The sequence below is a fragment of the Protopterus annectens genome, chromosome 2.part1 (assembly GCF_019279795.1).
Source record: "Protopterus annectens isolate FY-2018-M chromosome 2.part1, PAN1.0, whole genome shotgun sequence".
In the NCBI taxonomy this organism is placed as follows: Eukaryota; Metazoa; Chordata; order Ceratodontiformes; family Protopteridae; genus Protopterus; species Protopterus annectens.
In genome coordinates this window covers 334,643,158-334,670,875 of record NC_056729.1, presented here as the reverse complement: position 1 = coordinate 334,670,875, position 27,718 = coordinate 334,643,158, and the positions used below count along the sequence as shown (strand labels likewise).

Sequence of the window (27,718 nt, the reverse complement as noted above, 5' to 3'; positions counted from 1 at the left end):
TTATATCCTATACGGAATGTAACCCATACAGCTTAGACTAAAGCATCAGGGATTACTATGAAGATCATTTATGACCACATCCAGTCTCCTTTTTACAAGTACTAAAGGATGAATCACACCATGACCATCTGTAATCTGGTTTCCTTAAACGTAAGTTTAGGCTTCTCAGATCTGATGCTGGCCTTAGCTCCTTAGTCTTTTTGGATACTAAAAAGAACCAAGAATAAACTTGGAGTTTTTTTGTTCTGGTAGGACCTCTTGGAATGCTCTTTCCTCCAAGATGTATGTTAAATCTCTTTTAGCTGCCCTTTTTTCTTCTTCTTTTTCTTCCTGTTGTCTAACACCAGCCTACTCATTCCCTATCAACAGGGTAAGACCTGACGATGACAGGTTTTCATTCAGACAGCCATAAGGGGTGGTTTGAGACTTCCTGTATACATATCTACTACACACGCATCCAGCAATGTACTGAGATAGAGATGTGCAACTGGCTGCAATAAATGGCATCTACTCACTTCCAGAATGGGAGCTTCCTCTCCACCAGCCCTGACCCCTTCTTGAAGAATGACTGTTGTTTTCCCAGTGGGCCGTACCCCTTCACTCCCTCTCCTCACTGCCTGGTTCCTCCAGTGCAGTGGCCACTAAACTGAACTAGTCATCTGACTCACAGTCAGGACTCTGTATTCTGCACCATGGAGCAAAAATTGCAAGGAAAACACAACCAAGCTAGAGTTTTCACTGTGCGATATCTTAAACCTCCTGTAATGGAGGCCCATGGGATATATGCAAATGACCCTTTAAGAACATCAAATGTTTCAGCTGCATAGCTTTTGAATCCCCATGGCTTTTTTACTTTTCATGTCTTTATGGGTACATTAAGGCCAATAAAGCCATTTGCTGTAAGCACGCATGTTTTGACCTTTTTAGTAAACTCATCAGCATAGCATAAAAGGATTTTTTTGGCTACGCTGTAGAAACACAGGCCTTTTAAACTCATCAAATGCCCATAAACATTCATTACAGAGCAAGAATTTGTCTGCTTCCTTCAAGGATGTCTGGAAGCGGCAAAGAGGCAGATTTAGGCTGGGGAAACAAATGGAATTGTACAGCCTCTTGAAATTACATCCCTAATCCACCTGTCCTGTATGATAACTTGTTAAGTTGGAAGATGCAGGGACAGGCAACTGCCAACTGTCTCCAGAGGGGAACATTCAGGTAAGTCACCAGAGATTCTGCAGTTGCCCCACCAAAGGAGGACTATGGAAACCCTGGTTATGTTGACCATCTCTGACTTGAGTGCTGGCTTTTACTTCACTACTATTATTCAAATATGGATTTTCAACATGGCTGCACACTGAACAACAGCTTAAATGCAGCTCTCACAGTTAGAAAAATGAAACTATCAGACATGGGCCAGTAATTCTGCCAGTTTTAGTAAAATGCAGTTACTGGCTAGTAACTACACTGCCTGGATGCCAGCAAAGAAGAAATTTGGAGAGCCTGAAAGACAATCAACTAGAAAAGGTGATGAAAAAACAGACTGGGAAGAATCCTGCAGCTATTAAGCATAAATCAGTTTAAGCTCCAGCTGTGGTACAAGAGATGGCTTCCAGTAATTTAGAGGAAAAAATAAATCAAATGTGCTCACAGGTGATTTAAATAAATTAAACATTGAAGAAGTATGTCAAATCAAATAACAAAAGGCTGGAAAAAAAAAGAAGAACTGTAAAAATCAGAGTTCAAAATGAAGAAAAGGTTGGCTGAGTACAAAACTGCCAAATAAGAGCGGTTTCAAACAATGGCCGAGTTAGAGGACAAAGCATGAAGAGGTGCAGAAGCACAAATAAGGAACTGGACTGGTATTTCACAGTAAGATTTATTAACTGAAAAGGCACATCATGTGCATGTTCGAAACCTGGCTGTAAATAAGCAGCCAAGACCTGTATTAGTAAAGATGCAGTCACACCAGCAGAAATAGTTTATCCTGACAAAACTGTGGCAGAAGGGCAAAGTATTAAAAATTGGAGGCAACAGAGTGTTGGCAGAAAATGATTATTCCCTGTACACCAGGCAGAAGATAATCAAATTTATCCCAGCAATCAGGGAATGTCAAGAGCAGCTTGTGAGATTCAACTTGCTGTATCCTGATGTCCTTAGAATACTTTTTCCTGGAGGATCAAAGTATTTTTTTTGATGCATAACAGGATAAGGAGAAATAAAAGTTTGTCCAACAAAAAGTGAGTCATCATACTTCTAATAATAAAGCTCATACAGAGACTTTGAAAGTGAAACCTTTTCCAATGTTCCAAAGAAACATGTTTGCGAGGCAGAAAAAAAGCACAGAAGTTGACAACAAGAATTAGGAGTACCTTGGATTTGAGCAGAGTCTGAGGTTGGGAGATGGAGATGAACAGGAAGAACACCAGCAACACTAAAATGAATGAACATATTGTGAGTCTATAAAGCATCAATCATATATGTGAATTATGGCTTTACAAGAAAAAGTGACTGAAAAGATTGTAGTTTTGTTGACTGTGTTACACTTGTGTGGGGAAGGACACTAAAAGGAAAAAAAGAAAAATTAACTAAGTATTTTTTAAGCACATCTGTATAAACCATCTCATAATATAAACTGCATGTTATATAGTAAAGCATTATCACTGAGTGTTACGTGTGATAAAAATACTAAAATAAACGTTCTTTTTTAGTTTTAAAAAATGTAGGCATTACAGTATAAATAGAGATGAAAGGCCAGACAAAATCACAGTTAAGTTCATAGGCTAAAATCTTGAGTTGTTAGGGTACATGATGTGGTACAAGTGCACCGATTATAATATAAGTAGAGTCAAGATGTTTTCTTTTACTTTGGTGTTTTGTTTTACTTTTGCATAGGCAAATGTCTGGATTAATGCCCTGGTTTAATCTAATTGTGACGCCAGTGCACTGGCCCAGCAATCAAGGAGCCTCAATCCTCACCACTAACACCAGTGAGGGGCGGTCACATAGGGGAGGATAACAAATACACACACAGTAAAGTACAATTTCCCTTAACAGCATACAAAGATCACAGTCAGTCTGGGGCTGGTTTCTTCCTTTCTCTCCAGATCCCCAATCAGATTCCCCACTGGGGCAGCTATAGGAGCAAGATCTCAGCCTAGTGGTCAAGTTAAAACCACCACCACCCTCTCTGTCCAACCAATGCTTCGTGTCCCTGCCCAAGTAGCGGACGGACACACACACACTTTGGGATACGAGTTATATGCAAACACACAGACAGTCCTGGGGACGGCTGGCACAGATTCTCCAGCTATGTCCCTTCTGTCCAGGCTATAAGGTAGTAATCACCGCCACCAACCTCTAATATCAGCTACTAATAAGGCCCTTATCAAAGGGTGTCCAATTATTACTGTGCAATATTATTATCCAACTGGTAAGTGTGACTGAACAGCAAGGCTTATTTGGGGTGGCTTGGACAATATCACTATATACATGCAATGTACTCTAGAGCTTAAATTATCTCTACATAAAACAGCCACAGCTGAAAGGTTTAAAAATGTTCAATAATAAATAATACGTACACAAGACAATACTTCTTACTACACAGTGCTCGTCAAGAGTTCAGAGATCACGAGAAAATACTTAAAATAATACAGTAGAATAGTTCTGGCATTGATACAAAAAAAAAATTGTCTAATCTTCCTATTTCCTAGCTATATCTAACAGTAAACACAGTTCTAAAATAAACTTACATATACAGCAAAGCAGTGCTGGTGATGTTAGATGTTCTGAAGACAAATGCCAAATGCCCCAAGTCCCTCTGCCCTTAAACTGATAACACACTACTACTGACTCATTTCAGATTACATAATTTTTTCCTCTGGCTCCCAGGCTAACAGAAACTCAAGGTTTAGCAGCCCTTTTGATCTTGCACCTGGTGAGAAAGCTACAGAAAATAAAAGACATTATACATGCAAATTCTAGCAATTAACTCTGGTTTCAAAACAAAAGAAATAATCTGCTGGTTCAGACACCATGGCTCCAAGTCCTGAGATCAAAAATAGTTATACAATGCTTGACTTTATCAGCTTTCCTCCGGCAGACTGCAATGTTACATTTTTGAGGTTCAACCTTCAACATCATTTTCTTTCATTTAAGAGAACAAGCCTGTGGCTTATATTAATATTTACAAATGACAGAATTATCTACAAAATTCTATCTGGCTAGGCTGGCAGCCTTCACATATATTCACACTAATGACAATTTTTTTGTGTAAGCAAATAAGCTTTAAAAATAACAGAGCACAATGTAATGGATATGTTGTTCTTTAGCAAATAAATGTTCAGTGTTGAGTTAAAAAGTCTGCGGCAGATGGCAGCTATGCATTCAGTTCTTATATTTCTATGGAAACAAGCTGGCTACAGATGAAGGCAATACATCTTGAGAGGTCTGGACATTTTATTTTACTTTTCTTTCAGAAAACAAAGGGGCAAGGGCAAGCAGCTTGGCAAAAAGTTTGAAATTACTGGAACTGAATGAGACATAACAGCTTTTCTGGTACCTAAATACTTTAGTGCATTTACTAGAACAGTAAATAATTTAATTTTATTTAAAAATAGCCAGAGCACTTTTTCTTAATGCTAATAGTTAATGTTTTCTGAAAGCATACAAGCTGTTTTCCACATATGGGAATGAAATAAAGATAAGACAAGAACAGACAGTAATTACTATAAGTAGGAGCACAGGCTGTAACATGTGCCTTAAGGTGGATAACCTTAATTTTAAGCTAGGTAATGCCTGTAGGTGAGACAATTGATTTGAGACAACTATTCCTATCAGGAGGGTTAAACTTTATTATTTGAAGACATACAGTTTTCTGTGCTTGTTTTAAGTTAATAGGTTATGGTGATGTTCAGGGGTGTGTTTGTTTTTGGAGTGTTTTCATTAAAACAAAAAGAAATGTGACACACTCTAAAATGGAGAGAACAAGAAAAAAACATAATGGATCAACCTGCCAAACATTAGTGGATGCATGTAACACAAAAACTGGAAACAAGTCATATATAATAAGCGTGATTAATAACTTATCATAATGGCTACAATATCTTTATTATTTTGGAACGTAAATGGCTTTGCAGGTATAAACAAAAGTACTGAATTATATTAAGAAATGCAGAATGCAAGCAGCAATGTTACAGGAGACACATCTGTGAAATATTTCTTATAAAAGTGTGTGCATGTATATATGTATGTATTTAATATGGATATCTTCTACACACAACTACACCATCCTTAATTTTTGCCTCTTGGGAAAACCCATACATGTGGTTCAAATTTAGTATACTGGAAGGGCAAACAGGAAGCAGCAAATCCAATAGAATCCTAGTCTTAGAATGTCTAAAGAATGCTCTTTAACATTTACGCCATGCGTCCCTCTTCATCCTTTACTGCTTCCAATCATGCATACACACATTTACATATATGTGAAGGCATATATAAGGAGCAGCATTAGCACACACACATACCATAATGTATACTTACGCTTGTTACTTAAAATTTGGCTATGCAAATGCTGGTATTTAGAGGACCACATTCAGAAAGCTAACTCAGTTATGTTTACCTTCTTCTTTTAAATTATAGTCTAATGTATCACAATAAGAACGCCAACACAATTCAACGAAGCAACCAAGATATCCCAAATAAAATAAAAACATATGCTTTATTCGATAAGAGTGCACATGGTAAGCGTTTTCACTAAAACAGCTTCATCAGACCATTTAACAGCAGCATAAAACAGAGATCTTTTTAAATAATTCAAAATCTCATGGTCTAATCAAAATCCAAACAAATGTTAACTGGCAGAATGAATCAATAAACTTGGATGCTCCCTTAAAGAAATAACACTTGAGGAACATAAAAAGCTCTTATAGCTGTTACCATAAAAGGCATTTCTATGGATCTCTAAATAAATAAAAAATAAAATGGTACTACCCAAAATATAAAGACAATGACAATAGTAAGGAATACGAGGGTATGAAAATATGCATATATTGGACAATACATATACATCTACATATATACTGGTGACTATATATATGTATATAAGCATAAACAAACACCTTACTTCCGTATTCTTCGTTTTTTTAAGAGAGGTTTGATAGAAGCCTTCTCATTTAAGCCACTGCCCCTATCTGCCCTAAGAGCTATGATCCATTTGTTCTCCCTAAACTCAGTATGGTTCCTAATGTCACCTTTTCGAATACTGGGTGTAATAACCTCAATGGCTCTAAATAAAAAATAATGATCATCATCAAACCTACTGACGTGTTTCGCAAGTGCATTATTATCAGAACGTCTCCTGATGCTATAGAGGTGTTCTCGAATCCTATCCTTAAAGGGTCTATTTGTTTTCCTAACATAGAAACAATGGCATAGCTGGCACTCTGCCAAATAGACCACATTCGAGGTTCTACATGTGGCCTTAGCATGATAAATAAATTCCCTGTGTGTATCCGGATGACAAAATTTGTCTTGTGTCTCAATATAAGTACAAAAATGACAATCACCACAGGGAGTTGTATGGCCTTGACTAATGAAAGTTATTAGGGAATTCTGATAACATAATAACCTTTTCAAGTTTTTTCGATTCCTGTACAGAAATCTTGGATGTCCTCCTACAATTCCTTTTATATCTTCATTTACCTGAAAAATGGACCAGTGTTTACCAAAATTCTTCTTAGTTCTTTATTATCTGAGGTATAGAATAAAGGTACCTCAAGAAAGTTTTTTTTCAGTGTATTTACATGAATTTACTGTGGAAATCAGAGGGCCAAAATATGGTGCTGCTGTGCCCTGTCTCAATATATTAATGTCACTTAGGGACTCGGCAACTTCTTCCTTATTGTACCCTCTAGCCAATAATTTTTTTCCAACTCTCCAAGTTCGTCTTGAAAACAATCATCTAAGGGGTTTAATCTTGAGTTCCTAACGCCTTGGCCTCTAATAAGGTTCCTAAATATATATTCTGGATGCATACTAGTCCTGAATAACAGTGAATTCCTATAACAACTTTTTCGAAAGACACCTGTGTTAATGAGGCCATTCGTTAATTTCTCAGTATAGAGGTCTAAAAATTCTATACGTGTAGCAGACCAATTCAAGGTAAATTTCAAGCAGCTCGTAAGTGAATTCATAATATGATGGAAAGCAAATAACTCTTCCACATTACCTCTCCACAAAGGAGGTCATCGACAAAGCGTCGGTAGAACAAAACTTTAGCCTTAAACTCCTCAGTATGGAATAAAACAGTGTTCTCCCAGTGTGCCAAAAACATATTGGCATAGCGGTTTGCACAAGGGGTTCCCATGGCAACCCCATCACACTGGGAGAAAAATCATTATTAAATATGAAAATATTATTCTCTAACACTAATTCTAGAAAAAGTGTTATTAGATCTATTTGAACTAAAGACAACTCACTATGTTGCAGTAAGTAATCTTGGGTCACATTGGTGGGTCAGTTGGATTTTTGTGCACTTTAGGTAACCCCTGAATTATAGGAATAAGTGGATTCATAACAACACGATATTCATAGGTTTCTTCGGTAATCAAACCTCCTTTAAATACACCAATGAGACCCATAGTAGCGGGTAGAGGTTGGGTAACTGAACCCCTCTCTGTCTACGTTGAGAAATATTTAAGACCAGTGATCGATTCTAATCAATTTATACTCAGAGATTCCAAGCAATTCTTAATTAACCTCTACGATTATGTTAAGGGCCTACATGACTTGGAAGGTATTCTACTTGTAACTCTAGATGTACAATCTTTATTTACAGTGATACCAAATGAACTTGGTATTCAATTTGTGCAAGATTACTTACTGCAACATAGTGAGTTGTCTTCACTTACGAGCTGCTTGAAATTTACCTTGAATTGGTCTGCTACATGTATAGAATTTTTAGACCTCTATATTGGGAAATTACCAAATGGCCTCATTAACACAGGTGTCTTTTGAAAAAGTTGTTATAGGAATTAACTGTTATTTAGGACTAGTATGCATCCAGAATACATATTTAGGAACCTTATTAGAGGCCAAGGCGTTAGGACCTCAAGATTAAACCCCTTAGATGATTGCTTTCAAGATGAACTTGGAGAGTTGGAAAACAAATTATTGGCTAGAGGGTACAATAAGGAAGAAGTTGCCGAGTCCCTAAGTGACATTAATATATTGAGACAGGGCACAGCAGCACCATATTTTGGCCCTCTGATTTCCGCAGTAAATTCATGTAAATACACTGAAAAAACCTTTCTTAAGGTACCTTTATTCTATACCTCAGATAATAAAGAACTAAGAAGAATTTTTGGTAAAAACTGGTCCATTTTTCAGGTAAATGAAGATATAAAAGGAATTGTAGGAGGTACCTTTATTCTATACCTCAGATAATAAAGAACTAAGAAGAATTTTTGGTAAAAACTGGTCCATTTTTCAGGTAAATGAAGATATAAAAGGAATTGTAGGAGAACATCCAAGATTTCTGTACAGGAATCGAAAAAACTTGAAAAGGTTATTATGTTATCAGAATTCCCTAATAACTTCCATCAGTCAAGGCCATACAACTCCCTGTGGTGATTGTCATTTTTGTACTTATATTAAGACACAAGACAAATGTTGTCATCCGGATACACACAGGGAATTTATATTTCAAGCTAAGGCCACATGTAGAACCTCGAATGTGGTCTATTTGGCAGAGTGCCAGCTATGCCATTGTTTCTATGTTGGGAAAACAAATAGACCCTTTAAGGACAGGATTCGAGAACACCTCTATAGCATCAGGAGACGTTCTGATAATAATGCACTTGCGAAACACATCAGTAGGTTTGATGATAATCATTATTTTTTATTTAGGGTCATTGAAGTTATTACACCCAGTATTCGAAAAGGTGACATTAGGAACCATACTGAGTTTAGGGAGAACAAATGGATCATAGCTCTTAGGGCAGATAGGTGCAGTGGCTTAAATGATAAGGCTTCTATCAAACCTCTCTTAAAAAAAAACAAAGAATACGGAAGTAAGGTGTTTATGTGAGTGTTTATGCTTATATACATATATATAGTCACCAGTATATATGTAGATGTATATGTATTGTCCAATATATGCATATTTTCATACCCTCATATTCCTTACTACTGTCATAGTCTTTAGATTTTGTATATTTAGGGTAGTACCATTTTATTTTGTATTTATTTAGAGAGCCATAGAAATGCCTTTTATGGTAACAGCTATAAGAGCTTTTTATGTTCCTCAAGTTTCTTTAAGGGAGCATCCAAGTTTATTGATTCATTCTGCCAGTTAACATTTGTTTGGATTTCGATTGGACCATGAGATTTTGAATTATTTAAAAAGATCTCCGTTTTACAGTGCTGTTAAATGGTCCGACGAAGCTGTTTTAGTGAAAGCGCTTACCGTGTGCACTCATTGAATAAAGCATATGTTTTTATTTTATTTGGGATATCTTGGTTGCTTCGTTGAATTGTGTTGGCTTTCTTATTGTGATTATTATCCTATACAACGGAGCATCTATCTTGTGTGTGTCCTGCTACCTTTCTTGTTAATACAGTCTAATGTATATCAACATTATAGTCTAATTTATATCAAGAAGTAAGGAGATTCAGAACAAAGCACTAAACAAAAAGAAGGGGCTGAAAAAATAGAACACCATACAGCAGTAAATCCCAATTCTGTTTTAGAACTACTGATAATGGAGATGTCCCAAAGGTCCCTTCCTTAAAAAGCAAGCTCTATAAGAAACTGGCAAATTGCTATGAAATGCATCAGTGCTAAGTGGTTACAAATATGGCATCTATCATCCAGAAGGGAAGGACACACACTAGCTTTACTATACATTGGTATAGCTTAGTATTGCAACTGCATATCAGCTAATTACAGATCAGATTTGTTGCTCTGTGATGTGATCTCATACCAGGTGTGCAGAAGTACTCAGATAAAAACTTTAAAGTAAGATTACATCACTGGAATATAAAAGTGAAGTATACACTCCAGTTCCTTACTTTTTCCATCAGGCCGCCATGCTAGTGATGTCACTTCTTTTCCTGTATTTTCATTAGCTGGTAAGCTCCAAACACGTTGAAAATTGGCAAGACGATGCAATAAAACCTGAAATTAATTTGATAGAATGCTTTAAGTTTAGTTTTAGTACTCTATGCTCCAAACAGGATGAATGAACTTTATTATCAAGCACTGAACAAATGACACATTTTAACAGTAGATCTGTACTTTAGTATGCTCTTTCTCAATGTGTACCAACATTAACGTTTTATCTCCAAAAATGTATTTTGTGTGACTTTACTAAGTCAGTAGTATGACTCTACTGTCTCACAGCACAATCTATACAAAGTATCTGAAAATGATTACTCATTTTCAACAACATAGCCAGGATTTTTGGAATGGTAAGGCAACTTTCAGAATGTAGATCCTCTTATTTATTTACATTTGTTTACTGGGAAATTCCGACTGGACGCAGGTCCTTTTTCAGCGGATGCCCAGGGAGAAAAGCTCCACATCATGTACATGATAAATAGAGATACATAGCTGCAGCAATAGTAAACAACATTACAGGTTGTTGGCTTTAATGCAATAACAAGATATTGATTATCAACAGTATATACAGTAAATGTTGCAAGTTAAGATAGTTTCTTATCATTTATAATATTAGTAACAAAGCTGTCAGACAAGATTTTAAAGTATGTAAAGGCAACTAGCTAATTCTGACTGTGGTTAGTAGTGGCAGTAGTATAGTTAGGTTAAGAGTCTAGGTGGGGGGGGGGGGTAATCTGGATTTGAACAAGGACAAAGCCAGTGCAAATTTAAGTGGAATTTGAGTGCAGTCTTGAAAAGGCTGCTGGAAGGTAGAGTAGTTATAGAGGGTAGAAGATAGTTAAAAAATTAAGATATGGTACATGAAAATATGGCTTCTCCTGCTGAGTTTTTGGGTTTGATAACAGTGAGTTGATTTTTGTTGCTTGATCTTAGGGGCCTAGTGGAGTGATAGGCTTGGAGAAAGGTTTGAAGGGAAGGGATGTTATGGGGGTGGTTAATAAGTTTATAAGTGAGGGTGAGTTGATTACAGTGAAGGAGTTGTGGGAGCTCTAGCCAGTTTAGTTATTTAAGGGAGATACAATGATGGTTGCGGTAGGAGATTCAAGTGGCAAATTTAGCAAGGGCGTTCCTTCATTGAAGGTTGTGCGTTAGGGCTGGCAAGCCAGTATGTAAAATCTACTGCCAATCATTAGCGGACCCTGCTGTGGCGGCCCCATAACCGGGAAAAGCCAAAAGACACAAACGTAACAAGCATCCAGCTTGCATAGGTCTGTCTGTCTAAGGTTGGTAAGTATGGAGGATGCATAAAGTAGGGTGGAGATTAGCTGGGAATTTACTATGGAGAATCTAGCCTCCTTGGTTAGGAATTGGCAGCTTCGATATAATGCACCAAGTTTCTTGTGAACTTTTTTTATTGTGAGAGAAATGTGGGTGTCAAATCTAAGTTTGTTGTCTATTTCCACACCGAGTAATTTTGTGTGTTCTGATGGAGAGATGATGGTATTGTCCTTGACGAGAATGTTGAAGTAGGGGGTGTTTTGGGTGGCTCTGGAAGGTTGAAACAGGAGAAGTTTTGTCTTACTTGGGTTGAGTAGGAGCTGAACATTGGATAGCCAGCTTTTTAAGGAAAAGAATGATTCCTGTGTGATTTGTTGTAGTTCTGGTAGAGTGGGGGCAGAGCAGATGAGAGTAGAATCACCTGCATACTGTATAAAAAAGAAATGCTTGTGTGGTGGTAGTATGTTGGTTGTTAGTGAAAAGTGAGAATAGCAGAGGGCCAAGGATAGACCCTTGGGGAACTCCGAGAGTAACTGGGAGATGAGGTGATGGATTATCGTCCCAGATTACTGATTGCTGGCATCCGTGTAGATAGCTGTGGAACCAGTTGCAGGCTAATTGTGAGAAGGAGAGGTTGGGGAGAGTAGAGAGTAGTAGCTCATAACATACCATGTCAAAGGCCTTTGAGAGATCTAGAAATACGGCAGTAGAGAAGAGGCCATTGTTTTTGTGATGAAGTATAGTGTTGGTTTAGGAGAGCAGAGCGGAGGTAGCGCTGTGATATGGCCTGAAACCATGTTGGGTTTTGGAGAGGAGATTATTAGCTAGGATGTAGTTGGAGACCTGGGTGTTGATACATTTTTCAAGTATCCTGGAGAGACGGGAGAGGACAGCATTGGGGCGGTAATTAGAGAGGTCGGTGGAAGGGGTGCCTTTGTGGAGGGGAATGATGTGGGATATTTTCCATATCGACGGAACATAGCCTTCTGTTATGGAACGGTTGAGTAGAATTGAAATTGGGTAGGCTTGTGTATCAGCTGCAATTTTCAAGTATTCAGAGGGGAGGTTGTCAGCTGCGAGTTTGGTGGGTTTAAGTTTTGACAACAGTCGTTTTATGTTGGAGGTAGGTACTGAGGTGAAGAAAAGAGGAGTGGGGGGTTTATGTTTAGGAGTTGGGGGGCTGTTGTAGGGAAGTGTTGTTTGTTTAGAGATGTTACAGTTCAGTGAAGTGTTTGTTGAAAGATTCAGCAATACTGCTAGAGGAGGGGGGAAATGGACCTTCCGTGGGTGGAGGACAGTGTTAATAGTGGACCAGAATTGCTTAGGGTTGTGGTTTGTAGAGTTTAGGGTGGATTTATAGTAGAGGCATTTGTCTAATTTTATTGGCTATTTAGCTTTATTGCGCAGTTCAAGGCATGATTGCCCGAGTTATTTTGTGTTAGTCGCCAGTGCTCCCAGGCCTTATCTCTGGATTTCATTAGGGTTCTGGTGGTCTTTTGTAACCATGGGGCACGCCTGGATCTGACTTTGGCATTTTCTTACCCTTGCCCAAAAGTGTAGAACCATCAACCCCAGAAACCTAGGGCAGTGCACATTTCTGGACAGTATACTTTCTAACCACTGAAAAATACCCAGAAATTACAGGCTTTAACAAAAGTTTAGTCAACCAGAGTTTCTGCTAAAAAGTCAGTCAGCAAAACATTTAGTCGTCATTCATAACACACATGCCATTATAGAACACCTAGCATATCTTACTGCAAAAATTAAATACATTTTAAAATGTACTCCATAGTGTAACATGCATGTCTGCCTAGAACAAAGTTCCTCTTCATAAACCTTACACTGTCTTTAACAATCTTTGACACAGAGACAGAGCAAAAGTGGGTACTCAATGAGGGTAAGGCAAATATACTAAACTACTTCAGAAAATTTCAGGAATGTCTTATCTTCACATATACCCAGAAAACAGGAATAGAAAGAAAATTAGCATTTCAAACTCAAGGGGTGAAATACATCAAAAAAACATGGCTTTGGAAAGTAGGCATTTCTGAATATGCGTAATTTTACAACACTTATTTTTAAGCAACACCCTTCAGTTTAGGAATGAGTAAATCTTTAAACTGTACGACATTGCATTTAGCCATTTATTAAATGACACTTTTAATAAGGTTTGCACTACTATCACTGACTGTTTTTGCTATTTTTACTTCCTGCATATGAACTTGTCTCCAGAATGATTTAACAGTCTCACGAAAACTTTATCTAAAATCACCTATAAAACATCTACGAATAAGACATTTAATTGTAATTATAAAAAAAATTCACTTCAAAATGAAAGAGAAGAAAATGTAATTTTGTAACATTATAATAAGTTATGAAACCATTAAATGTTCAGGCCAAGGGTATGTCAATTGCTGAATTGGCCATCTCTCTACCTTTGCTCTAGCTCAAAGAAGGACATCTCCTAGAGCTGAGTCTGCAGTGGTGCTGGCAGTCTCAAACTATACTCTCTTGGGGAACCATTATCAAACCTTAGACGTGCAAAGGTGCCTCTGACCCTATATCTTCCAAATAATGTGGAATCTCACTTGTGGTCTTTTTTTTCCCCCATTCAGATCTTAGAAGCTCATATTCAGTGTTTGGTATGTGTTTCTATTTTATCTCAACAACTGTTCTCCATTTTGTATTATGATGTACCAAGCCTTAGCACCTCAAAATACCACAGCCTTAGTCTGTTTTTGTATGTGGTCTATGATGTTTTGCACCTGTACAATATCACCTGGGTAAATTCTTTACAACATATCAGCTGTTCTATTATAGTAGGCCTTTTTATTTTGCTGCACTTTTCTTCAGATTTTGACTCGAGAAAGGATACAAAAGCTAGAGTTAATAACTGTGATGAGACTCTTCATTTTTAGGCAACCATCATACCATCCCTTTAAGATCTTGGATCAAGACAGCCCCATTGACTGCAGTGTTAATGCTGTGTACTCTAGAGAAGCTAGATACCAATCATGGTTTCCTGTTGACACACATTTTTTTATTATGTTCTCCACTGCTTGTACAATTTGCTTAACCTATCCATTTGACTGCTGGGATTTTGGGTTCAATATAATGTAACTGAACCTCCCAAGCAAAGGCAAAACTGAAATTCATAGCATTTAAATTGTGGCCCATTTTCTGACAGTAGGACTTCTAGTATTCCATGATGTGCAAAAAGCCCCTTCTGTACTTGGAAATCAATTCTCAGTTAATCTGACCATTCACAAAGATCCGTAGTCATATTCAATAAATACTGAAAAACAGAACACGTTTACTACCACCTTACACCAGAGTCCTTCCAGGCTTTTATGTAGTAGCCTCTCCTCCTCAGTCTAGTATTTTCTACACTGACTGTTTTCACAACAAGAAGTGACTAGCTGCTTAATTTCAGAGAACATATCAGGCCAAACCAGCACAGGCCTGTTCTTTTTCCCACCCCCAGGTCAATTTATAACTGAGAGCAATCAGTTTATAGCCAGAACAAAGAAATTAAAGGGATGAAAGTAGAACAGGCTGACTGTCATTTACTGAGACTAAATAACTGGCATATGCAGTATAGTCTACTGACTGGTCAAGCAAAAGGAGATAGTAACCAACTTAGTCAGGGGTCCTTAGAGTGCACAGACTATTTCACAGTGATATTCAATCACAGAGTAGGCATTTATGTAACTGACTAAAGTTAATACACTGCAAAGTTCTTCACGATAAATATGCTTACATTAAACAATCACAAAATTCTCATTAAACTTGTAGGTGTAGGATCCTATGACAGAGGTCTTTCAGTATTGAGGTCAGATGAAGTGGCCAAAGGCTCTGAAATGAAAAGAAAAAAAAATCCACTATATTGTAAAATTACACTGAGGCAATAAAGTTAGTACTTATTATACAAAATGATGGAGGATGGACCATAGTCACAGCAAGAGAATGGGGGGGGGGGGATACAAGAGAAGAGTAATGGTATGAAAGTGTATGAATGTAAGTTCACAGTATTTTAGCATGAAGTACACTGACAGAAAACCACAGTAATGCAGTGTAAATATACAGCTGTTTCAAACAAATTATCAGAACATGGCACTACACTGATAAGCACAATATAAAACCTTCACTTAGAAAACATTCATGGGATTAACCAGTATGTCAAAACAGTGTAATACATGTTTATATACCAGAACACCAGCAACTCACATTACATTACATACATATGTGTTAAGGGAAACATACTCGACATACCTAAAGCTTATCCAATCTGAATGAAAGCGTTACAAATATAACACACACTACCAAAGTCTTTTCACTGTTTTACACAGTCTTAGAACAAACAGAAATGTAATAACATATGACACACCTGCTCTATGACGGAAGACAGTGTCTGAATGTAAGAAGAGATAACACAGAGGGGATATTTAGCAATACATTCTACTACAGTGACAATCCCACCCTCAGGTCAATTTATAACTGACAGCAATCAGTTTATAGCCAGAACAAAACAATCAACAAAGAGATGGAAGTAAAACAGGTTGTCTGTCATTTCCTGAAACTAAATACCTGGCATATATAGTATAGTCTACTGGTCAAGCAAAAGGGGACAGTGGCCAACTTAGTAAGACCTTCCAAGTATCGCAACTAACTTGATGCAAAGGTAAGTTGCTGTTTTTACAAAATGTTGCATTTCAACCTTAGTGATGGACTGCACTTCACAATGCAGCCGTAGCTTAGTGCATACATTGTCTGTCCCTGGCTGGTGGCATAGGCATGTATATCAGTTACTTGTTACATTACAAAAGTTTGTGAAAAATATGCCATAACAATATGAAACATTGTTTATGTCCATCTGGCAAGATATTGCAGAAGAGTGTTGTATCACTTTCTAGCAAAGTCGGGATTCTGACGTTTGTAGTCCACAAATGTTTTAAGCCTGTGATATATAACTGACCTCCCTTCACCAAGTGGACATCCAAGAACATTTTTACCCATCTGTCCTGGAAAAATGTACATTGCTTTGGTTACTGCTGCAATGCACTACTCAGTAACACAGCTGTTTGTCCTCCTAAATGATCTATACACGTGCTTTTCATTTCCTTTACTTTTTTGGGAGAGTTGCTGTATTTACTTGTGTGCACTAATATGCAGCTTTAATATCCTGATGTTGGTTCTGACATGGAGGACAACACCAGTGGATATACTGCAGAACTTTCAAGTAAGTAAGTAATACAAGTCAATAATTCACACTCACTTCTTTGATGTTAGGCTTGCCCTCATGTCCCCCCCACCACCACCATCCTGTGCCAATAATAGATGACTGTGCACTGGCCTTTGCACATTTTTAATGTAGTTATGGTTCCATATATGTGTGGCAAAGAAAATGCTTGATGCACACTACTGTGCGAAGCCCAGAGGTGGATATTGCAGACATCACAGTCATACAGTATTACTAACATTACTGTACACAGGACAGATGTGTCATCTTAGGGACATATAACCACTTATACATGGAACTAAGCATTTAGTTTTCTTTTCAAACAGGTGCCACACTTACCCCGAGCCTCAGATGAGGGTGGGACAGATCAGACTGCATATTTACTATATTGTTTCCCTATCTACCTACTTTTGCTGAACAATTTACCGAGTCACGCAGCCCATACAAGTCAAACAGGGTATAACAAACATTATTTTTCTTCTTATTCCTGGCAGAGGTCTGGCCACAGCAGCAACTTTAATTAAAGCATGCTGTACATACAACTTCCTAACAGCAGCAGCAAATGCTACCAAAGTGTAATCATGGCTGTAATCCAAAGAGTTTTGGATTTCAGGGCAAATTGCTAAACTGAGTGTACACAATTGCTTCATAGCTTCATAAATAGCTCTGCCATGACAGACTGGTAAATTAGCATGTAATTCGGCTATGTATGCTTTCAGTAGCATATTTTGCCATTTACCCATGTGTAGAAACTTTTTAGTAAATATGAAGTAGCGTGCTATCATATGCGTGGTGCACCATGTTAAGGATAGGTGCACTTCAGAGTAGATGTTACTGAATCTGGCCCTAGCTGTTACTGGTGTTACATGCTGCAAACATTGGTGCCATTTTGTATATTTACTTTTACTACTGAGATTTATGAAATACTGCAGATCTGATGTCTGTCTACAAAATAAGGAAAGTGTAGTACATATAGAGTAAGATTTGCTTGTTGGCCAAATGGCTGATATTGCTTGGCTAAGATATGTTGCACACCTAGAAATCAGTCGTAAAGCAATTAAATGGTGAATACTGCTCTATTTGCACTATGCAGTAACTTACTGGCATAAAAAAAAATCACATGAAACACATGAGATGGGCAGGACATACATTACAAGCACCTTCTGTTGTAGTTAGCAGCACCACAGTGCAAGTTACTTTATGTGCTTTTATAGGCTCAGTGCAATGAGGTGAGCACAACATGCTTTATGAACTCCTTCTGTAGTGGTCAGCAGCCCAAAGTATCAATAATTTTACATGCCTTTACAGGATCAGTTCAAGCGATCAGAAAGCACTGTTAGAGAGCATTTCTGATGCACTTTCTGGCTTTTTTATCTATTCTATGGAACAGTATACTGTGATGTAAGTAGCTGTACTTGTAAGCATCTCTACAAATAGGGCTGCAGGAGGGAAGAAAGCCAAAACACAATGTACAGACTTAAGCAGTAGATGTGTGAAGCACCCATGCTCCATTTATTTATTAGTTAAAGTTAGGTTGGAACACTGATCCACTAGAACCTTTTTAGGTTCAGCCTATGGCTGCAGTAGTTGAAGAAAATATTGTTTATATGCAGTTCTGGGAATTATGTACAAGTTTTAGACAAATAAGCATGGTACACACATTAGACTGAGTTGAGATAAAATAATTACAAGAATGTAGCTACTTACAAAATATATACAGTAGCAGCTCTATTTAAGAGAAGTCTGCATGTCCTCCCTGTGGTCACGTGGGTTTCCTCCCACATCCCAAAGACATGCAGTAGGTGGATTGGACACTCTAAATTGGCCCTAGGTGTGAGTGTGTGCGTGTGTGTGCCTTCTGTGGAAGGTTGGGTGCCGGGCTGGCAACTCGGCACTGTAAAACTCCACTGCCAATCATGAGCGGACAGATGATCCGCTGTGGCAACCCCTAACCGGGAAAAGCAGAAAGAAGAAGCAGCAGCAGCTCTATTTAAGAATAACTCTCAGTGTGGATGACAGGGTGAATGGATACAGAAGACAGATGCAAGTGTCAATTATGGGATAGGATGGGAGAAGTGCCAACATAATTATAGTAAGGGTCTAGTAAGATGTGCAGTTTTGTGATGTGAAGAGGGGTTTGTAAAAAGAGTCACCAAGATGTTTGAGCAGAAAAGTAGTTAAGAAGTTTAAGCAAAACTGTGACAACTATTTGGTGAAGGAGAGAGGAGAGATAATGTAGCGTCATCCATGGCAAAGTTCCACAACAGTATAACAGATGTGAAAGTTCTACAACAGGATAACCAATCATAAATTATGGATACTTACAACTAAGAGGAAATTTTGATCTTTGTAGATCTCATTTATTAATGGATTGATGCATTTGACTGCATGCATGATTGAGATACTGTTATGTTACTGCTGTTTTTAATTTAAGCTATTACACCATGATTGAACTTCCTACAGAAAACTGAATGGGTCAATGGGTGGCCACGGTGGTGCAGCAGTGAGCATAGTCTCCTCACAGCAAGAGGTTCTCCGGTTCGATCCTCGGCTGGGGTGCCTTCTGTGCGGAGTCTACATGTCCTCCCTGTTGTCGTGTGGGTTTCCTCTGGTTGCTCCGGTTTCCTCTCGCATCCCAAAGACATGCTGTAGGTGGATTGGACACTCTAAATTGGCCCTAGGTGTGAGTAAGTGCGTGTGTGTGTGCCTTCTGTGGAAGGTTGGGCGCCGGGCTGGCAACTTGACACTGTAAAACTACACTGCCAATCACGAGCGGACAGGTGATCTGCTGTGGCGACCCCTAACCAGGAAAAAGCCGAAAGAAGAAGAAGAAAACTGAATGGGTCAATAATCACCACCACCTCTGCAAAGCATTTTTTGATTTTTCATTAATTTAATTAATGCATTTACGTATCTACAATTAAACAATTCCATCTCTTACTGAGAAAATAGTTGCTTTTTTCAACAAATGAGTAAATGACACTGATTAATATGCAAAACATGGAATCAAAGAATTTACACCATTAATGCATAATGCCCCAATCCCGACTAAACTCCTACCCCAAAACAATAACTCTGATTAATATGCAAAACATGGAATCAATGAATTTACACCATTAATGCATAATGCCCCAATCCCGACTAAACTCCTACCCCAAAACAATATAGTACTCCATTATCTGCTAATGAGCATGTTAGACCTTAGTACTACTGCCTCTACAGCTTGATTACATATGTTTTACTTACTCTTTTTTCTCCAAATTGCTACTAGCATCTGTTGCTGTTTTAGTGTACATTGTTATTATGTATCTTTTGCATGTCATGAACAACACTGTAACTAATTTTATGCTTACTTGGGGAGCTTTTCTCTCCAGGCCTCCGCTGAAAAATGACCTGTGTCCAGTCAGAATTTCCCGGTAAATAAATGTAAATAAATAAAATAATAAAAATTAACCTGACAGCGCAGAGGACTAAAGCACTGAACTCTTAATGAGCTTTTTCCTGTGCGACTCTGAGCAATTCACTTAACAAGACAGTGCTCCCAGCTCGCATATGTCCAATTTGTCCAGTGGAATTACCTTGTCAACAGATTTTATGAGTTTAAAATATGCTCCTCTAAAGAAAGGTAGTTTTATAATTAATTTCCTCTTCATTTTACTATGCATAAAAACAGTATTCACTTTATGATTAGGATTACCATTCACAACCTAACACCAGCTGCTGAACTACTGCCACAGCAAAACAACAACTGACAGACTACAAGTTTTACATTCTTTCTCTGCTTAGAATGACTGTACTGTTGAACCTCCACAAGTAACTAAATTATGGCAGACGTACGCAATAATTTATAATTGAAGAACTTCTTTTTCTGGGATGGCGGCTGCTGGCTCATTACTCATCTTCTCACCATCTGGGATATAAAAGTTGCATTCACGCAAGAGTTAGCTTCTTTTCGTTTGTGGTAGTTGTTGTGGCTTGAGTATAGTACTTACTTAGCCTGTGACACCTTAAACTCTGGAGAAATTGCCTCATCCTTGCCCACAGCTGTTAAAAGTATTTTTGTAACCACGGCTCTATTATGTACCCAGGAATCTATTATTTCTTGCAGTAATTCTTTTTCTCAAGCACTGTACAAAAACACTACACAAAAGAAGTAACATGCAGGAAGTACTAAAATTGCAACAAACCAACAGAAAATTATAAGGGCTATGATTGTAGTCCATCACTTAAGCATGGGTGTAAACTAAAATACAAGAACAAGTACAGCATTCTTGCAGCCATGCTATTACACTTTCAGGGCTTTTTTCATGCAAAGTTACATAATTTTATACATCTAAAACAAGTTTGTGGAAGATCTGTACAGTACAATTGCAGATTTTAGGTACATAAATAGTCTGCATGGTTAGAAAGTTAACACAGACATTCTGTTCCTCTGCACAAGAGAAAATAGGCCTATAATCAACTTATTTAATTAAATGACAAAGGCACTTTTCTATATTTTAAACTATCACTTTTATTGAAGTAAAAGTAAGCTCAGGCTAACAGTAATACTGTAGTTGTGGGGCTTGCAGGGGGATTTCCTTATTCTTTAGTTTTTGCATGTTGCCACAACATGACAGCCATTTGTGTTGAAGTCAGAAAGGTGGCAGAGAAGGAAAGCACTTTGTCTGCAGACCAGGCAACTTAAGTTTGATTAGCGGCATGGTCATCTAATGGAACTGGCAGAGAGGATGGGCATGCCTATACTGAGGGTAGGGTCTGTGCTGGCATGGGCAGATCATTCTTCCAGCCCTGACGGAGCCCAGGTACTGCAATGTTCATTGAGCTGAAAGCATTGGAGGACCATGAAGATATGGCCGCCCAATGGCCCAGAGCAGGGATGTTCTCAGAAGGCCACTTCTTATTGTTCAACCCTGCCCAAAGCACTTGATAAAATGAACTCTCCCAGTTGATGTGAATAGATAGATCGCCAGGATGCCCTCAAGTCTCACTTTTCCCTCAGCCCTATACAGTTAATTTGGGGGGGGGGGTTAAGAAGATGGCTGGTACATCCTGCAATGGTCATGGAGCACCGGGTAGAATGCCTTAGGATAATGCAGGAAGGAGAAAAGTGCTAAAAAATACCCGAAGAATGCAAGACACAGCACTTCAATCAAAATTCTGATACATGTCAGCAGTAACAACCTTAGTTTTGCAACTCAGTTTAAAGTATCATACGAAATTCAAGCTTACTGTATCTAACAAACATTATACCTTTCAAGATTCTCCACTAGTCTGGACCTCCCCTCTCAAGAACGACCAGGCAAGTCATGCCCAGGGACAATTTATGACTTCCTATCCAATTAATCGAGGTTGCTTTCTTTTGGAAGAAGATAGTGCAACACTTTTCTTTATCTGCAGGGGATGTTTATTCCTGAGGTGAGGGAGATACTAAGTACTGAATCCCTTGCTCTCCACCTTGTTTTACTTATCTGCTAAAGGTATGCATCCCTTGTACTTGCATTTGTGGAACTGTTTGATTTGTGAAGGTACAAGAGATCCCGGACTCCTGACTCTTAGTCCAGCACTGAGTCACTGTCAAAACAGGGGAAAACATTTCACAAATAGTCAGATCTAACAAAAAAAAACATATGGAGGAAATGGGCGCAGTCATTCACTTACTACAGTTTTGCCAAATTGTGCTGTACCAAGTAAGTCAAACAAAACCTTGCGTTGTAAACAATGGCTGCTGTGGAAAAAGGATGGGGAGAAAAACAAGACATCTAGCCCTCATAAATCAACTGATAAGCTGCTTTAAGCAGCTGTAACAATTTTTTTTCCATTTTCAGCCCTCATGTTTGACAGTCTGATAGTGATAGTCTTGCCCTTACCTAATATGCTCAAGTAGGTAAAAAAAAATCTGAAAACAGCTGTGGGAAACAGGAAATTCCATGCTGAATCTTAGACCACTGTAAGCAGCATATAATGCACCAAACCATCAAAGCTGTCAAATTGCTAATCAAAAATTAAGGAAAGGGTCAAAATAATCAAGGATATAAGTACCAACAGAAGTGACAATGTCTTAACAAAAACATACATAATTATTTGACAGTAAGCTAACTACACGAGGAGACAAAAATAAGGCACCGTTAAGATGCACGAAAACTGTTACACTGGTTTAAAAAACGTTTTGAACAGCTCACCTCTCCAGCTTTATTAGAAAGTGCAATTAGATCTCTCTTTGGTGACCATACCATGAAAGTGATTTCATTGGGAAGCTGTTTCTCCCCAACTTGCCTAAAAGCTGCCATGCCTACTTAGTTATTCACATACACTAGCAAGAAACTACAACGTCCCCTATTGTTGACGTTTTGAAAAAATCCATCTCACGTGATTTTGTAATATGACTGAAGTTAGTACAGAGAGCAGGTCTTAGGTAGTCAATCGATAATCTCTTATTATTTAGTGTTTGCGACGTTTATCGATCTCAGTACTTTCCCAACTTTTTAATAATGCAGATGTGTGCTACCGATTTTTTTCAAGCACTTTTATTGGCTAAAACCGTGAACGAAACATATACTTTTGCATCCATGTGTTTTAAGGGATGGCGCATTTTTTAAACGAAGTAAGCAGCTGAGGGAGGTGATTATACGAACTCGCAGCATATTAACCGTGCCGTTTATTAGATGTAATAATTGGGAAACGTTTGTTTAAAATACTATAACAAGTAGTCATAAAATTGCAAGGAAGGAACAGATTTTATGCACTGGTCAACAGAGTCACTCTAGTAATCTGTATGTAATTACAATCCACTGACTCATAACTGACAATTATTATTAGGACGGACAAAAATGTACTTCTTGTCCCCGCATAAATATCAAGGCATCGTATTATTAGACTAGTACCTCGTAGGATGCGCAGTAGCAAATCCCGCCCTAACCGCGCCTCCAGCCCGGCAATTGAGCAGCTGCATGAATATTCATCTCTGTGCCGAAATGAATGTAATGAATATTGCTAGACATACGTAACTTGGGCATGCTAAAGTAAAAGTAAATAGTCGTTGTTTACAGAAAAGGCAACAACACCCGCATAAGTTAAAAAAAATCTGTTTATTTACGACAAGAAAATGTATGTACATTTCAAGACCTCATTAAAAAAAGATTGTAGTACTCACAAAACTTGTCAGATTTCCATTAGTGCTATTTGTTAAGAAAACACCTGCGTACGGTAAAAAAAAATCATCTGTTTATTTAACAGCATTTCATACTGAGGTACCAGCAGCAACGTTTGCGTACATTTCAAACCATTAAAAAATATTGCAGTACTTTACTCACAAACCTTGTCAGACAGTTAGGGTTACCATCTGTCCCACTTTGGGCAGTTATGTCCTGTAAAAATATTGTAAAATGGCAGATGTCCTGAGATTTAATGACATAATTATTTCCTATATTTATGTAATAGTTGCATAAAACAGTTATTCTGTATCTGAAACACCTACATGTTATAAGAAACAGAATAAGCCACTAAAATGCTACAAGAATAAGCTGTTATTTAGGCAAAAAAGTGAGGTTCTGTCCTTTGTACTGGCTGTGGGTATGTTTCGGCCTGCAAAATCTGACGTTTGTACCAAAAATGGCCCACTTTGGCAATTGAAAAGGTGGCAACCCTACTAGCATTACTACAGTTCGTTAGCTGCAATTCTTCCTGACACTAGCAACAAACCCCAGTTGCAGTTGATGTGAATACTGAAAGTCCTTAATGTGCCTAATAGTCCCATTCATCACCCTGAACTGTTTCCTGCAAGGAGACCACATGGCCTTAGCAGCGCTGGTATGGGCACCTGTCCCATGGTCCACACAATTCTGGCTGTGGTTCACAGTTTTGTGGGTGTCATTCATGCCGGCCATTTGTGAAATGCCCTTGTAAGCAGCCCATTCATCTGAAACAATGACTGTCCCAGGTAACACATGAGATTGGATAATTGGCAGGTTTCTGTGTGCAGTCGTATATGCTGAAAATCCAGCTGTCCATTCTGGCCAAGGTTCACCCGCGATTACACTTGGCTTTAACCAGTAGACATTCGTCTATCTGCACCTCGTGACCTGGACCACCCAGCAGTATGGTGTCCTGCAGAAGTTTCCAGCTGCAGACATCCTGTAGAAACTGATACCAGTCCACCATGGAGGTGATGGGCATTGACAAATGCTCTGCAAGCCTACAGACTGGTAGCTTTCGTGACCACCAGTAAAGGACCTTGATAACGGTATGGAGAGGCATCCTGCTCTTATTAAAAAATGCGCCAGAAAGCATCTCCATCTTACTCCTACACTTTCTAGCAGTGCACCTCCAAACAAATGAATATCGATGGCGAACCAGAGATGCCCTGGATCCACACAGCACACAGTGTTTCTCCTGCTGTACAATGCCAAAAGACTACAGAAAGGTGATGAAGGATGGCAAAGAAGAAGTTATGGAAGACAGGTAGCTGTCATCGATTCTGCTAATTTTTACGAAGTGTGGCAAGCACAAATCACTAAGCCAAGAGTTTCCTGTAGCTGTAGCAGCAAGTAGCTAGCAAGTAAAGGTTTACAAGTGGCATCCTTCCTTAATATAAGCAATGCATCCACCTGCACTAGAAAGGTATTAATATTATTTGAAAGGTAATTTGCAAGAAATAAATGAATACATTTCAGCATCCCTACCCTGCATTTGACAGGTGTTAACATTCTTTGTACCTGTGAGGCAAGTGACAACTGTGCCTGCAATTGAATGGCCAGGAAGCCATTGTTTTTATTTTTAGGTGTTAACAATGGGAATTGTGAGGGATATTGCAGTGATATTTAAGAATTAATGCAGTTGTTAATGCCATTTTCATTTTTGAATTATTTTTCGTATGTTAATATTAAAGAGATGCTGGTAATTTGGACATGACATGACATGTGAATTAGCATGCCTACCAGTCATCTGGGGTTTCCACGCCCGTTTTGAATGTCAGTCAGTCCCGACATGCCCAAAGCTGCGCAGAACTAAGCGCAAGGTTCTCATCTAATATTATGCAGCTAGTATTTGCAGAGATACACATCTGTGTGTATAAATGAGTATGTCATATGTATATTAAAAATCTATCATATGATATACATATGTATAATTGTCCATATATCTTATGTGTGTTAGTGTATTAAATATAAAATCACTTATGAAAAAAACCTTAACAGCTTTTTGATTATTTACTTAGTTCCACTTCATTGGGTTAGTTTAACTAGGCAAGAGGCCTCTTTTCAGGGGAAAGCCAAACTGGTATTCATACTGATATGGGGAAATTTGACCAGGGTACCGGGGAACTTCCCTTACTCATTTGGTAATGAGAGTGAAGTGGCATGGCCAAGGCTGGCCTTAGCTGGTCTGGCACCATAGGTGAAGGGCTTCGTGGGACCACTACTGCACATCACCCAGTGCTCCCATGCTCCCCTCCCCATCGCCCCATAACGGTCTATGCACACCACCCAGATCAGGGACAAATTTTAAACACTCAGAAATTTAGAAAGTTGCTAGAATAGCAAGTTTTGCATTTGCATGCCTTTTCTGAATTAAATGAAGACTGAATCTCAGATATCTGCCATCATTTAGTGACACTAATCTTCAGTGATTTGCCAGAAAAGAATACACATTTTACATCAAACATACCAAGAGTATGAAGCAAAAATATGGACATTTTACAAATAAAAATGAAGACAGCTGAGACATATGATGGCCAAGACAAGGATATTAAGTAAAAGCAGGCACATTCTGCAAAATCAGGGACAGATGAGCAGTAACCAGCCCAGTAACAATAAAAATATTGTATACATAATATATATGTGTGTCTGTGTGTGTGTGTGTGTGTGTGTGTGTGTGTATATATATATATATATATATATATATATATATATATATATATATATATATATATGGGTTCACTTTAGAATCTCGAATTCCTGAAAACTCGAACTTCATATTGTCAAGACCATATGATCGAGTTTTCCGATAGGTACTGTTAACTTTAAAATAGAAAATTTGAGCAGATATTGTTTATCTGATGAAGAATGTGTTGTATTAAGTAAAGGATGGAACATTGCACCATCCCAAAGAGCAAACAAACTCAATACTATAAATAATATAAACTATAAACGAATTGAGAGACTATGTGAGGTTGTTGAACTTTAATGTTTTGTTTGATAAAAATGAAAAAGGAAAATTCGATTTTTATAAACTTAGTAGCTTCAACCTGCCACTGTTGAAAGAATTGGAGATGTTTTTAAATATATGTGAAGCACAAATTATTGATATTTTAGATAATAAGGCTGACTATAAATACTTTGATATGTCTAGAAGTGAAAAAGATTATTTTGAAAAATTGCTTAAAAAAGATGATATTTTGTTCATGAAAGCTGATAAAGGGGGGTCCCTAGTTGCACTTGATAGGGAAGATTGTGAAAGAAAAATGGGTGTGTTGTTATCTGATGAAAAATATAAGAAAATTAGTATCAGAGAAGTGAAAAAAGATATGCAATGATTGATTCATGCATAGAAGAATGTTTTTTTGGCAGGAAGAATAGATGATACAAGTCAGAAAAATCTGACTAACACTAACCCTAAGATTAGTCAGATCTATGGGATTCCCAAGATCCACAAAGACTTGAATGAACCCTTGTTAAGACCCATAGTGGCAAGTGCCAATAGTAAAACAGAAGGGTTGCCAGTTTTCGTTGACAAACATTTGCAAAAAGTAGTATTGTCTAATTCAACATATATCAGATCTGTTAGCGACTTTGGATGTTAGGTCACTTTATACTATGATCCCAAATGAGGAAGGGATGGAGACAGTTAGGTTAGAATTATTAAGAACTAGGATGTTTTCGATTAACACTATAGGGTTGTTAATGGAAATGATAGAACTGGTTCTAAGTTATAATTTTTTGTCCTTTTATGAAGATACTTATGTGCAAGTTAATGGCATAGCTATGGGTGCAGTATTAGACCCTAGCTACGCTAATGCGTTTATGCATGGGTGGGAGGCAGTTAATATTTTGGAAAGTAAATTCAAAAAGTATATAACAAAAATGGTA

The 27,718-nt window shown here is 38.0% G+C and overlaps 1 protein-coding gene across 1 annotated transcript in view; it reads right to left on the bottom strand.

Annotated features, from left to right (window-relative positions):
• The window catches only part of ANAPC4 (anaphase promoting complex subunit 4), a 1,069,940-nt gene extending 1,046,824 nt beyond the window's left edge, over positions 1 to 23,116 (bottom strand). Inside the window, exons 1-2 of the mRNA XM_044062163.1 lie at positions 22,817 to 23,116; positions 10,069 to 10,174 (exon numbers count right to left, since the gene is read on the bottom strand). Coding sequence (XP_043918098.1) covers positions 10,069 to 10,174; positions 22,817 to 22,924 — 214 coding nt within the window. The 5' untranslated portion in view covers positions 22,925 to 23,116. The remainder of the gene's footprint in view (positions 1 to 10,068; positions 10,175 to 22,816) is intronic.
• Between the last annotated feature and the right edge of the window lie 4,602 nt (positions 23,117 to 27,718).